Source organism: Bos javanicus, chromosome 7, assembly GCF_032452875.1.
Source record: "Bos javanicus breed banteng chromosome 7, ARS-OSU_banteng_1.0, whole genome shotgun sequence".
In the NCBI taxonomy this organism is placed as follows: domain Eukaryota; kingdom Metazoa; phylum Chordata; class Mammalia; order Artiodactyla; family Bovidae; genus Bos; species Bos javanicus.
The window spans coordinates 51,611,241-51,626,636 of record NC_083874.1 but is presented as its reverse complement, the minus strand read 5'-3'; the positions used below and the strand labels follow the sequence as shown (position 1 = coordinate 51,626,636).

General features: G+C 42.5%; 1 protein-coding gene across 10 annotated transcripts in view; it reads right to left on the bottom strand.

The window, feature by feature from the left end:
- Nucleotides 1–298: 298 nt before the first annotated feature.
- Nucleotides 299–15,396, bottom strand: part of LOC133251350 (protocadherin alpha-C2) — a 208,809-nt gene continuing 193,711 nt past the window's right edge. For 9 of the 10 annotated variants that reach the window (XM_061423691.1, XM_061423693.1, XM_061423694.1 and 6 more), the window contains exon 4: nucleotides 299–2,236. In XM_061423691.1, the coding sequence (XP_061279675.1) occupies nucleotides 1,926–2,236 (311 nt within the window). In that variant the 3' untranslated portion in view covers nucleotides 299–1,925. The remainder of the gene's footprint in view (nucleotides 2,237–15,396) is intronic. The other variant, XM_061423695.1, reaches the window with a different exon arrangement.

Genomic DNA, 15,396 nt, shown 5'->3' with positions numbered 1-15,396 from the left:
TCTTAAACTGTACATTTAAACAAAATTAAAATTTCTTATTTAAGGTTGGCAGTAAATTTTATTATTTTCTATGAGCTGATATTCCAGGTATTGTTAGAATTTCAAAGCATTCTGCAACTTCAAAGAGGTCAAATTGGTAAATTTTGTGCTTGCACACACCCTCAGGGAATATCTTCAGTATGTATTCCAGAATTGTTACTAGAAAAAAACAGCTTTATCCATTCCCTTGCCAGCCAGAGTCTTGGCAAGAGATGGCACTGGGCTGACCACAAATAAAATTCCTTGAATCACCAGTATCTTGATTTAAGAAAGAAATTTTACTGTATCTTTCATACACAAAAGCTGATTAACAATGGTTAAAAAAACACTACTCCACTTTTTTCACAGGTGTACAAAAGGAAATATAATGGAATTACATTCAACAATAAAGCTTAAAGTTCACTCTAGGTAATAGTTGCAATAACATTCACATACACAAGCACAGAGTAAATATATTTCAGGAGTCTTATAATAGCATACAGCATACATATGGGAGATTGAGTTCAGGTAATATCATAGGTGTTAGCAAGATTAGCAATTCAGAGTGTTATAGAAAAGGAAAACTAAACCAAAGAGAAGGTGTTGGCTAGCACTCCAAGACAAATCACAGAATTCGAGGATTGAAAAGTCTGCTCACTGTTATGTACGAGAAAACAATATTTTTCTTCAATTTCTGGGTCTTAATAGAGTTGGCTAGAGAAGGTTGTGTATTCAAAGTGCACATAATTGTGTTTTAGAAAAGAGAGAGAGAGAGAAAGATCCTTTTATTTAGTAATTAATACATGCAAGAGGCAGCCCCAGAGTGACCTGAAAGAGTAAAGCTGTGATTGGCAGGTGGCCGGTATAATACAGATGTTTCAGGCAATTCTCTTAAAGCACTTCTGTAGCAGCAATGATCATTTAAATGGCTGTAGACGGAATTCTCTTTCGAGGAGAGTTTAGGGGAGTTGTATTAATCATATTTCTCTTTAAAGATTTATAGTTATAGATTTGCTCTTTTTTAAATAAATCTATCAAACAACAAACAGCATAAAGTGAGGTGTTGGGGTTTTCTTTTGCTTTTGCATATGTGTTGTTGGAAAAGGATCTGACCTTTTCATAACATTGTGTGCAAAAGAATTTTTAATAAAGTGAGCACAAGGACATATACAGGAAACACATCAGATCTGCTTCTGTTGCCCTGGTTGGCCCCCCATGGAACACTGAACTACAGGCTTGTAGGTAAAAATGCAGGTTTTAGGTATAATGACACCACAGCCAAGAGACTTAGGGACTCCCAAAGCCTTGTCAGTGGAGGGAATTTTGTCTGCTAGAGGGTGGCCACCACCTCTTGAGTTGTAAAGATTTAGAAAGTCTGGTCCTTTTTCATTTCATCCTTCCCATTGTTGATTTGCCTTTGTTTCCCAACCCTCCTAGTCTAACCTGGCCCATCCCAGCCAACATCTGACACTCACCTATCCCCGGTGGCCACACATACCCAGTAGCCACAGACACTCAAGCTGCTCAATCTCAAAACCTTTCAGCCTGCCCTGCAAGTGTCATCAAGACAGGATCCCCGGAGCACAGGGCAGAGAGTCCAACCTCTCACTGGCGGGGCTGGGAAGCCTCTCCTTTGCGGCGGAGGAGAAAGGAAACTTGGGTCTGCTTTTTAGGTTCTGCAAACAAGCCAGAGTGGAGAGAAAGAGTTAACACCAGACTTAGCAAAGCTTTTAAGACAAAAACCTGTTAAATGTGATCTAGACAGACACAGGGAACTTTCTGCAGATTTCTGAGGTCTATAAGAGAGGGTCTGTGTGGACAGGAGAAAGGAGTAGGGAGTTGCTACATGGGAGAGATCTGCCATTATTACAAAAATTGGCTAAGTGGCTTGTTTCCATTAGATGACCTCACTGGTCACTGTTGTCAGTCGTGCTGTTCCCTTTCTCTTTTTTCTCCTGGGTCTTGTTACCCTTCTTCTTTTTCTTCTTTTTCTTGGTCTCCTCCTTTTTGCCGAAGGTTATGAAGTCACTTTTGTCAATTTGGCTGTTAGTAGGCTCCTGCCGGATGGAGATGATTGCAGGAGATCCTGGGATAATGAATTTGTCTGGCAACTCACCGGGACCAGATTGTTTGGGGTTGCCTGGTCCATATTTAAAGGTCCAGCTGTTGCTGTTGACACCAGCCCCGACTGGAGGGGACACCTCTCCTGCCTCTGGTTCTGCAAGACAAAACACTGCAAGTCAGTCACAGAGTCAACATATGTCTTCCATGTGCCACACTGAACACAGGAGAGGCTGCACAGACAGGCACAGCACCCATGAAATCATGGGTTATTTCTTCAAGCCTAGGGCAAGGCCAGTGTTTGGAAACAAGCAGGAAGGCAGATTTTTTTCACCACTGGGTCCATAAATCTAAGTTTCTAATAACATATTTTTGGTTCTTTGTGAAGAATTCCCTAAAGAATATCTAGTTGTGATTATCCTGCCTGGGAGTGGGGCAAGAAATGTACTGGATTAAAGTAGAATATGCAATAAAATACCCAGGAATAAATTTAACCAAGAAGATGAAAGACTGATATACCGGAAACTTTACAACATTTATGAAATAAGTTGAAGAAGACAGAAACAAGTGGAAAGATATTCCATGCTCATGGATTAGAAAAATTAATATTGCTAAAATGCCCATACTACTCAAAGCAATCTATAGATTCAAAGCAATTCTTATCAAAATTCCAATGGCATTTTTCACAGAAATAGAACAAACAATCCTAAGATTTGTATGGAACCACAAAAGAACCCAGTAGCCAAATTCTTTGTCTTTGTTTGTTTGTATTGTATTGTTTGTATTGTTTTTGCATTGCATGGCATGCAGAATCTTAGTTCCCTGACCACAGATCAAATTCATGCCCCCCTGCAGTAGAAGTGCAGAGTCTTAACCATTGGACTGCCAGGGAAGTCCCAGCCAAAGCATTCTTGAGAAAAAGAACAAAGCTGGAGGCATGAAGCTTCTAAACTATATCATGAAGTTAATTAATCAAAACAGTATGACATAAAAAGACACAGAGATAAATGGAAGAGAATACAGAGCCCAAAAATAAACTCAGGCAAAAATGGTCAATTGATGACAAACAAGCCAAGAATATACAATGGGAAAAGAACAGCATCTTCAATATGATGCTGGAAAAAATGGACAGCCACATACAAAAGAATGAAACTGGGCCTCTATCTTACACCATATACAAAAATTAACTCAAAATGGATTACAGATTTGAACATAAGACCTGAAACCATAAAACTCCTAGAAGAAAACATAAACAGTAAGCTTTTTACCATCAGTCTTAACAATGATTTTTTTAAATCTGATAACAAAAGTAAAAACAAATTATATTACATCAAACTAAAAAACTTCTGCACAAAGAAGGAAGCCAACAAAATGATAAAGGCAACCTATGGAATAGGAGAAAAAAATTGCAAATTCTACATCTGATAAGGGGTTAGTATCTAAAATATATAAAGAAGTCATAGAATTCAATATCAAAATAATCCCAAACTATCTGATTAAAAAGTGGAAAGATGATCTAAATAGACATTTTTCCAAAGAAAACATACAGATGGCCAGCAGGTACATGAAAAGGTGCCCAATGTCACTACTCATCAGAGAATTACAAATCAAAACCACAATAAGCTATTACCTCACACCTGTTAGAATGGCTGTTACCGAAAAAAAAAAAAAAAAAAACCTAGAAATAGCAAGTGTCGGTGAGGGTATGGAGAAAAGAGATCCCTTGTGCACTATTGGTGGGAGTGTAAATTGGTATAGTCACTATGGAAAAGAATATGGAGGTTCCTCAAAAAATTAAAAATAGAGCCAGCATATGATCCAGCAATTCTACTTCTGGGTATGCATCTGAAGAAAGCATAAACACTATCTTGAAAAGATATATGTACCCCATGTTCATTGCAGCATTATTTACAGTAGGCAAGATATGGAAGCAATTTAAGTATCTACTGGTTCATGAATAAAGAAAATGTGATGGATATAAAGTTCAGCCATAAAAAAGAATGACATCCTACCCTTTTTGACAACATGAATGGACCTCAAGGGCATTATGCTAAGTGAAATAAATCAATACTTAAATATTTGACAAAATAACACAGAGAAAGACAAATACATATGATCTCACATAAATGGCATATAAAAAAAACAAAGCAACTAGCTTATAGATACAGAAGACAGACTGGTGGTTGCTAGAGGTGGGTGCAGTGATGGTGGCGATGGTGAGGGTGCCGAAAGGTACAAACTTACGGTTATAGTATAAGTTAGTCATGGGGATGTGACGTACAGTAACTATAGTTACTAACACTGTATTGCATATTTGAAAGCTGCTGAAAGATGAGATCTTAAAAGTTCTCATCATAATAAAAATGTTTTTGTAACTATGTGTACTGACAGAGGTTAACTAGTCTTATTGTGATCATTTTCCTACATATACAGGTAGTAATCCATATTGTATACCTGAAATTGATACAATATTATGTGTCAATTATATCTCAATTAAAAATAAAAGATATATATGGGTGCTGTGTTTCGTCACTCAGTCATGTCCGACTTTTTGTGACCGCATGGACTGTAGCCCGCCAAGCTCCTCTGTCCATGGATATTCTCCAGGCAAGAATACTGGAGTGGGCTGCCATGCCCTCCTCCAGGGGATCTTCCCAACCCAGGGATTGAACCCAGGTCTCCCACATTGCAGGTGGATTCTTTACCAACTGAGCCATCAGGGAAGCCCCAAAGTATTATAGGACTGAGAGGCAAAAATCATTAATCACACTTGAGAAATTCAAACAAGATTCCAGAAGAGAAGTAAAATTTGTGCTGATATTTAAGGAAAAAGATTATGCATCCACAGGGGTTCCCAATGCAAGAATTTCCCAAGAGTCTTCTAGTGGAAGACACACCTAAAGTACACCAAAGACATCTAGAAGAGTAGAAGTCAGTGCTGGGGAAGAAGAGTAATGGTCTGTCTGGGCAAAGTGATCCCAAGGGCCATGACACTGGAACTCTGTGGCATCACAGAAGGCTCATGTATCTGACACTGCTCCTTTGGAGAAGCCATGAACCACCAGACAAATGGTTTATGTTTGACTGTAGCTTGGGATTCTCTACGTGTGCTATCTCCATCTCCCTACCTCCCATCACTTGTCAATCTCCTCTAATTTGGCATCCTTGAGCACTGCTTTTCTAACACTGCTCACAGCAAGCTCACTAATTGTATTATTTCCAAAGCCAGTGATCACATTTTAGTCACATCTTATTGAACTTCTCAGCAGCATTAGTTTCAAACCTTCTTGAAACATTTATTTATTTATTGGCCATGCTGCATGGCATCCAGGATCTCCGTTCCTTGACCAGGGTTCGAACCCGTGTTCCCTGCATTGTGAACACAGAGACCTAACCACTTTCCCACCAGGGCAGTCCTGAAAGACTTACGTTTAATGAGTTGTGGCTCAGAGATTAAAGCGTCTGCCTGCAATGCGGGAGACCCGGGTTCGATCCCTGGGTCGGGAAGATCCCCTGGAGAAGGAAATGGCAACCCACTCCAGTATTCTTGCCTGGAGAATCCCATGGAGGGAGGAGCCTGGTAGGCTACAGTCCATGGGGTCACAAAGAGTCGGACACAACTGAGCGACTTCACTCACTCAGTAAAACTATTCTCCTGACCCTTCTCTCGGGCTGTTAGTTTCTTCACAAGATACTCATCTAATACGCTTGGGTTTGGCCCTAGACTTTTTCTTCTTCTTCTTTTCTTTTTCTTTCTCTTCACCCTCTCCTTTTGGGATCTCAGCCTGTCCATGGGTATACACACCATCTAAATATGCTGATGAGATACAAATTTAAAGTCCACAGGTCTCTCCAATCTCATGTATCCAACTGCCTGTCTGGTATCTCCTCTTGGCAGTCTCATGGGCATCTCAAACAGAAGCAATCTGAAATCAAACTCATGATTCTTCTCCTCTGTTCCCTTCTAAATCTCTCATCTCAGTCGATGATACTCCATTCACTCCAATGCTCAAAGCAGAAATTCCAGAGTCATTATTCATTTGTCTCTATTCTTCATTCTTCATTTATAATATACCAACACTTGTCATTTCGGCCTCCTAAATGTAACCAGTGTCCTCTTCTCCCCAACTTCACTGCTGCTACCTTTTTTCAAGATACCACTACTCTATCTTGCTTGTGAATTACAACAATTACAGCCTCTTCCTTGCTCAAACTGCTTCTACTTCTGCCTCTCTCTAACCTTCCACACAGCCCGAGTTACCTTTATTCCTTTAAGTCTTTCTCCCTTTTAAAAGTACCGAAGTATAATATACACACAGCAAAATCCTTTAAAAATAGAAATTATTTTATATCATTCCCCTTACTTAAAATTATTTGAATGTTTTCTATTGCCTTGAGAAAAAAAAAAATCAAACTCCTTAACATGGTATATAAGGCCCTTCAATAACCTGTTATTTTTTAATTCTCCAATTTCATCTACAAATCTCCTTCTTACCACTATCGTCCAGCCACACAAGTTTTCTTTAAATTCCTTAATACCCCTTGGGATTGTTATTGCCTCAAGGCCTGTACACATATGGTCTCCTTTTGCCTGAATGATCTCCCCTTCAAGCTTAGACTCTCATTCTTCAAGTCTGTGCTTAATTGGAACCTCTTCATACAGGCACTGTACAGTCATCCTAGCCAAGCAGCACCTCCCTTCACCTCTATCTCTATCACTGTAAAGTCCAGAGAAGCAGAAAATATATCTGTTTTATTCACCAATGTGTAGCCAGTGTCTAGCACAATTCCTGTCCCATAACAGGTAGTTGATAAACACTTGCTAGATGGATGAATGAAAGGACTGATGTGAGAAATGGAAGTGGTGCCAGTTCCTCAGGAGCTCAAACAACTTCCCTCTGCCACACTTGGGAGTCCCTAAAGACAATCAGGAAATGCATGTGAAATGCCGAGGCTGTCTCCAATGTAAGAGCCCAAAAAATGGAATCACACACAAGCAATATACAAGGCACAGCTCTCAGGGCTAGAAGGGCAGGGTAAGGATACTGCAGATTTAGTCCAAATACCAGCAGACAGTAGGGAAAGGGGATAGAAGAGTTTCTTCTCGCCCATAAACTCCTGTGCTTCACCATGCTTCCCTGACAGAGCTGACAATATAGCTCTTTGGAAGAGGGCATGTGTGTGTGCAAAGTCACTTCAGTTGTGTCCAACTCTTTGCCACCCCATGGACTGCAGCCCACCAGACTCCTCTGTCCATGGGACTGTCCAGGCAAGAATATTTTAGTGGGCTGCCATTTCCTCCTCCAGGGGATCTTTCTGGCCCAGGGATGGAACTTGTGTCTCTTACACTGGCGGGCAGGCTCTTTACCACTACTGCACCTGGGAAGCCCGTTGGACAGAGAGCAATAGATACTTTGTCCCCAAGACTGATTTCTCTGATTCACCAAAGATAATCAGATCTGCAATTGCGCTCACCCAGAATCTGCCTGTTGACCTTTCAATTACAGGCCTACCTCTGAGAGACTGAGACAAAAGTGGGAAATGTATTTAAAAGCCCCTGACTTGGTGTCTAAGAGAACTGGGTTTCAACACCACTCCATAGTCCTTCAATTGCTCTCAAAGCCTAGGATGGAAATTTTTTCTGACCACAGCCAGGACCCTGCATGAGGCCTTCAGGATGGTCATCTGGAGAAGCCAAGCTCAGAGATATTTTTATCTTGTAGAGTTAAGGGACCTGAAAGACCACGCCTATTGGCAGAGACAGCTCCTCATAGCCGGACTGCTAAGAGTTAATGAGCTTCTTTTATATGTCACTGAGCTTCTGCGCCTGTGCTGGGAGTCTTGGTTGGGTCTGACTCAGCCTCCACACTAAGAAGCAATCAGAGAACCATTCAGGTACATCCTCCCATATTCAGCTTCTGCAGAGCAGAACAGGATCTGGTTTCTCCAGCGTCTCCCGGGTCCTTGTACTCAACCTATTCAGGCCAATGTATGCGCAAACATCTCTGAGGGTTTGTTTGGATGAAATAACGGCTTAAAGGATCTGACAAACAACATTTACTGACCTCTTCATTTGAGTCCCTTTTGACCAAGAGCACTGAAACCCTTGGCTGACTTTTTTTATAAAATTCTGTGACTTTGGGGGCAGAATCAAGGAGATAGTTGAGGACAGTATCTCATGAGACAGATGAGAAAGGAAGATAAGTAAAAGATGAGAAAGGAAAACATACCTTTTCTGCCCCTAACCCCAGCCCAGGGCCAGTCCCAGGTCAGTCAAAGGAATGCTTCCTCTTTCTGTACTGTCTCCCTTCCCCTTCCTGGGACCTCCCACAGGTCCCCTCCCCTCTGCTCCCAGGGACCCAGCACACTGGCTAACAAAGACAAGACTGAGACAAGCCACAACCCAAATTAATGGATCTACTAGAGTCTTAAAATTTTTAAAGAGATGGGAATACCAGACCACTTTACTTTCCTCCTGAGAAATCTGTATGCAGGTCAAGAAGCAACAGTTAGAACTGTATATAGAACAGACTGGTTCCAAATTGGGAAAGGAGTATGTCAAGGCTGTATATTGTCACCCTGCTTATTTAACTTATATGCAGAGTACATCATGCAAAATGCCAGGCTGGATGAAGCACAAGCTGGAATCAAGATTGCTGGGAGAAATATCAATGACCTCAGATATGCAGATGACACCACCCTTATGGCAGAAAGTGAAGAGGAACTAAAGAACCTCTTGATGAAAGTGAAAGAGCAGAGTGAAAAAGCTGGCTTAAAGTTCAACATTCAAAAAACTAAGATCATGGCATCCAGTCCCATCACTTTATGGCAAACAGATGGGGAAACAAAGAAAACAGTGACAGACTTTCTTTTCTTGGTTCCAAAATCACTGCAGATGGTGACTGCAGCCATGAAATTAAAAGACACTTGCTCCTTGGAAGAAAAGCTACAACCAACCTAGAAAGCAGGAGACAGGAGGAGAAGGGGACAACAGAGGACAAGATGGCTGGATGGCATCACTGACTTGCTAGACATGAGTTTGAGCGAGCTCCAGGACCTGGTGATTGACAGGGAAGCCTGGTGTGCTGCAGTCCATGGGGTCACAGAGTCGGACATGAGTGACTGACTGAACTGACCTGAGTCCTCTAAAGAGGGCTTCTGACAGACATCAGCCCTTCCCTGACATTCAGATTACAACCTAATGGAATTTAAAAGTTTAATAGTGAAAGTGCTAGTCTGCTCAGTTGTGTCCAACTCTTTGCAACCCCCATGGACTATAGCCCACTAGACTCCTCTGTCCGTGGAATTCTCCAGGCAAGAAGACTGGAATGGGTTGCCATTTCCTTCTCCAGGGGATCTTCCCAACCCAGGGATTGAACTCTGGTTCCCTGCATTGCAGGCAGATTCTTTACTGCCTGAGCCACCAGGGAAGCCCCAAAAGTTTAACAGAGTATGATCATAATTATACGTTAAATATAGGTTTTGCTTTTTTTTTTTAATTGTCTGGTTTATCCACAATAGGTAGGGATACTTTAAAAAATTCAAACAACACACTTTTCTTTTTTTAACACAAAGACATATAGATCTGCAACTTTAAAAAAAAACTGCCTTCTAGGGGTAGCTGACCACTTCATTTAATTCATTAATCCAAGGGGAGTTAGGCACTCCCCTTAGGTAAGCATTCCCAACTTTCTTCTTTCATGCTAAACTAACTCTGACTGGAGTTTAGCCTCGGTGACTAGGAACGATTAAGCTGGAGGTTTTGCCAATGCAGATGCCAGGGAAGGTCCTAAAGATTGTGAAGCAAATGCCAGACTTGTAAACTCACCCCCGACTCCCATTCTAATCTGTTTGTACAATCAGTTAAGGCCAGGAGCAGTTTATCTGATTCATACTGACTTTCAGTTCAACTCAGTTCAGTTCAGTTCAGTCGCTCAGTCATGTCTGACTCTTTGCGATCCCCTGAACCGCAGCATGCCAGGCCTCCCTGTCCATCACCAACTCCTGGAGTCTACCCAAACTCATATCCATTGAGTCGGTGATGCCATCCAACCATCTCATCCCCTGTCATCCCCTTTTCTTCCTGCCCTCAATCTTTCCCAGCATCAGGGACTTTTCAAATGAGTCAGCTCTTCGCGTCAGGTGGCCAAAGTATTGGAGTTTCAGCTTCAACATCTTGGATCTCCTTGCAGTCCAGGGGACTCTACTTAACAGAACCACCCACAGTCATTTTGACTATGCATACTACTTTCAGGAAAGTTCTTAGAGGGGCAAACCTGGAGAATGTTGGAGGGATTTTAATTCTCTTTTCCTCTCTTCCTCTTGTTTTGCTCTTCTAAACTGAGGGCTTGCTCTGGTTCTATCACTTAAAGGTACCTGTGTATGTGTGTTTATCACTCAGTCATGTCTGACTCTTTGCAACCCCATGGCCTGTAGCCCCCTAGGCTCCTCTGTCCATGGAATTCTCCAGGCAAGAATACTGAAGTGGGTAGCTCCATTCTCCAGGGTATCTTCTCAACCCAGGGACCAAACCCAGGCTCCTGCATTGCAGGCAGATTTCTTTACCATCTAAGCCACCAGGGAAGCCCTTAAGGGTACCTAGTCCTAGGCAATTTATAGAAAAAACTCTGAGCCTCAGGTGCTTCAGGCATAAAATGGAGGTGATCACCTTTCTGTCTCTATCAGTCATGAACTAGTTAGCATTTACTCTGCCTTCCTCTGTGTGTGGCACCCAGCTAAGCAGATTTGCATGCAATATAATTTCTACTCTTCACAAGAACCACAGGAAGTAGATATGACCAATATCTATGTCTGCTTTATAAATATGTCGGTTTTATAAATGAAGATACTGAATATCAATCAAGAGTTACTAACCGTGGAGCTTTGGACTCAAATCTAGGGAGTCTCACTCCAGTCATGAGACCCACATGCTGAGCTGTATAGGAATGCTGTGTGAAAACCCTGAGGCATTATACAAGTATAGCAATTTCTACGGCTATATCTGTTTAGTCACCCGCTTGAGAGATGGCAATGCAGGCAGGAGCTTCTCTCTAAGCGAGCAGAAGTGGAAAGACTTGTGCAGCTGGGGGGAGGGGTGCCTGCGGGAGTGACTGCTCAGCTCAGGAAAATCACCGCCCAGCCTGCAGGTTTCAGCCCCTCCCCTCCGCGCCCCATTCATCCTTTTGTTACCATCTCTGGGATTCTGGTGCTGAGGTTAATAAAGAGCTTCCAGGAAACCCATCATTTTGATTAAAGCCAGGGACTATCTTGCCAGACAGCACTCTGGAGCCTGCCTACCGCCCACTCCGTTCTGTCGGTGCAGCCAGCAAAGGCTATTAAATGATTACAGGCGTTTCCGGCTCCGCTAGACAACTCCCCTGGATTGCTTGTTCTCCCGCGGGCTTGGGCTGCTGCTGCTGCCTCTGGCTGCCCAGGGAAGGGTCAGGGCACAGAAGGATGCGCAGATTCTGGGTTTGAAAGTGAACATCCAGGCTTTCTGCACAGCGACATCTCGCTTCTCCTTCTTCCCCACCCCTCCAGCCACTGAGGCCTTTCAAGCAGCTCCAATTTCATTGGAGCCTTCTGCAGCTTTGACCAACCATTCCATCTCCCTCTCTCTGTGTGCCTGTCTTTCTATGTGTGTGTGTGTTTGTGTGTGTGTGACAGAGAGTGTGTCCGTTTGTCTTTCTCTCTCTGTCTCTCTCTCTCTACCAGAACTTGGCAGATTGCAGAATTATACATGTCCAGCCTGAATACATGCTCAGACCAAAAGGCAAAAAGTATCTGCCAGCAAACCCACTGAAAGATTAGGATGTAAAACATCTCCAGCTCCCTCCCCACCCCCTACTCCACGGTCAGTGGGGTCTATGAATTGCTTAGACAAGCTCCACCTCCTCCCCCTTGCTGGATCCTTTATGAATTGGACAAAGTAAATCTGAGTAATTACAGCCCACAAAACACAGGAGAACGACGGTTGGAAACTCAAATCCTGTCCAGAATCATAGAGAGGGGAAGAAAGCTGAAACCACCTGGGCGAGCACTAACAGCATTTCCCCACAGCTTCTTCGTCCTTCAGTTGACAGTGGAAGGAATTTTCCATGGAAACTGGAGAATGTAAAAATATTCTTCCCTCTTCTCTTTAAGACTTTAGGCTCTATAATCAGAGTACTAGGTCTAAATCTGGCTACATCATGTAAATTATGTGATGTTTAGCAAATTATTTAATTACCTCTGGGCTTCAGTTTTCATGTGTAATAGCATCTACCTCATAGGGCTGTTACAGGATTAAATGTAATTATCCTTGTATGTGTGTTTAGCTGCTCAGTCATGTCTGACTCTTTGTGACTCCATGGACTATACCCTACCAGGCTCCTCTATTCATGGGATTTTTCAGGCAAGAATACTGGAGTGGGTTGCCATTTCCTTCTACAGGGGATCTTCCTGACCCCGGGATCAAACCCTCATCTCCTGTGTCTCCTGTGCAGGCAGATTCTTTATCTGCAGAGTCATCAGTTATCCTTAGCACATAACACAGTGCCTGGCACAAAGTAAAAGTCCATCACCATTTTACCTGTTAGTAAGACCAGAGTAACAGAAGACTGATGTGTTGAAGGAATATCAATTGATTGCTTACTATGGGCCAAGTACTTTATTAAGTACTTTGCATATATATATATATATATATATATATATAAGATTTTCAATTTATAGATAAGGAAACTGAAGGCTTAAATTACAGCAAGATTATCTGCCTTAACTCAAACAGCAATTGGGTAACAAAGCTGAAAAATTATTCTTGTACTGATTCCCCAGCTCAATAGTAGAATTATTAATGTTTTTACTTTTATTAAAGCCTTGGGGATGGGGGAGAAGACAGAGCTGAGCTGATTCACAGGCCTAGCATCCTGATCCCCACAGTAGCTGGCAAAGGATGGTGTGCTTGTGTGATCAGAGAGTAGGCTTGGTGATGGAGAACTAATCTGATAGCCACTCCCCCAGAGGCTGCCACTTCTGGGTGTTTCAGCCGCTCTGGGTGGGTTGAGAAGACTGTGTGGCTGTTTGGTGCCTCAGGCCACAGCTGGGCTAATTTTCAGTAATCTTGAAGCGGAAGAGATAAATACAGTGGCATATTTTTAAAGCCACAGCTCTTGCTTTGTGCCCAAAATAACTCTGCCATTTCTAGGTTAAGACTATAAAGACATCACGTGCTGAGAACCCAGATTCAAAAATTGGAATGGCTGGTCTCAAATCTCCCTAGCTCTCCACAGTCAGCTAAAAAATAAATAAATAACATTTCTTCTGTGACCCCCCTCACCTAAGAGGGCTCAGACTACATGGTTTTCTCTACCTTATTTTCTCATCACTAATGTCCTCCAGGGTCTTGGGAGGGCAATTTCTTCTTACAATGCCCCCTGCTTCAGCTTCTCTTATAACCAAGGGTAGCAGAGTGCTTGAAATGAATGTTTGGGGGTCACATATTTTGAGTTGAATCCTAGTTTTAGCACTTATTTGTTGTATAACCTTGAGCAAGCCACTTGGCCTCTCAGTATTCTTTCACATGTAAAACAAAGATAATAATATCCATCTAATGGGACTGTGATCAGTAAAAAGAGACACTGCTCATAAATCACACAGAATAATATTTAGCACACAGAAACTGAAATAAAGGATACATATCATTACTACATGGTAGTCCTCTAAGGAATCTGACTCTTCTAACAACTGACTCCCGGATGCAGAGCTTCCTGAAACTCTTTTCCAAGGGCCTTCCTCTCATCAGGCTCTGCCCCTCCCAGGGATCATTAAAACCAGCTAGCTGTGAAGTCTTCCAGCTTAGAAACGGTTGCTAGGTAGGGAACCATTCTCCAGAGCCTCTGAAACAGGCAGAATGGAAGCAGCTTAGACAAGGTGGATGGCACCTTGGATTAGGTATCAAAAGCCTTGGGTTCACATTGCAGCTCTGCTATTCTGCTTCCTACTATTTTCTACTACACTATGTGGGTGACACTGACTTGTAATTTCATCTATAAAATGGAAATAGTAGTGACCTCCAAGAGGCACTGTTATCCATTCAACTAAATTTATTTATTACATACAATAAAGCAGATGTGGTGCTAGACATTAGGGTATAGGGTTATGAATAATACTTGGACAGGTACCCTCCCCTCAGAGAGTTATAGTGTAGAACAAGACAAGTAAATGAATAAATACAATATTGTTTTAAGGAATAAACAATGTAGAGAAACTCTGACATTGTTACGGCATTAAACTCTCTAGAGAGAGTGTGTGTAGAGGTTAAGAGCACAGGCTGAGAAGTCAAAGAGCCTTGCTTTGGATCTTGACATTTACTAGACAGATGTGTGACCTTAATTAACGCTAGGTGTCTCAGTTTCCTAAATATTAAAATAGGTGTAATCTGCTATCGGAGAAGGCAATGGCACCCCACTCCAGTACTCTTGCCTGGAAAACCCCATGGACAGAGGAGCCTGGTAGGGTGAAGTCCATGGGGTCGCTAAGTCGGACACAACTGAGCAACTTCACTTTCACTTTTCACTTTCATGCATTGGAGAAGGAAATGGCAACCCACTCCAGTGTTCTTGCCTGGAGAATCCCAGGGATGGGGGAGCCTGGTGGGCTGCCATCCAGGGGGTTGCACAGAGTCAGACACGACTGAAGCAACTTAGCAGCAGCAGCAGCAGCAGCAACCTGCTATATTTAAAATCAATAACCAACAATGTCCTACTGTATAGGACAGAACTCTGCTCAATGTTACCTGGCAGCCTGGATATGAGGGCTGTTTGGGAGAGAACGGATACATGTATATGTATGACTGAGTCCCTTTGCTGTGCACCTGAAACTATCATAACATTGGTAACCGGCTATACTCCGATAAAAGGCTTTTAATAAACAAAATAAAATGAGTATCATAACAGACTTATCTCTGAGGTGGTTATACAGATTAACAGATTTAATACATATAAAGTGTTTCCTGGTAGCTCAGCTGGTTAAGAATCACCTGCAATGCAGGAGACCCCGGTTTGATTCCTGGGCTGGGAAGATCTTCTGCAGGAGGGATAGGCTACCCATTCCAGGATTCTCAGGCTTGCCTGGTCACTCAGACATTAAAGAATCCACCTACAATGCAGGAGACCTGGGTTCAATCCCTGAGTTGGGAAGATTCCCTGGAGTGGGGCATGGCAATCCACTCAAATATTCTTGCCTGGAGAATCTCCATGGACAGAAGAGCCTGGCAGTCCATGGGGTAGCAAAGAGTCGGACACAACTGAGTAACTAAGCACAGCACAAAATATTTAGAAC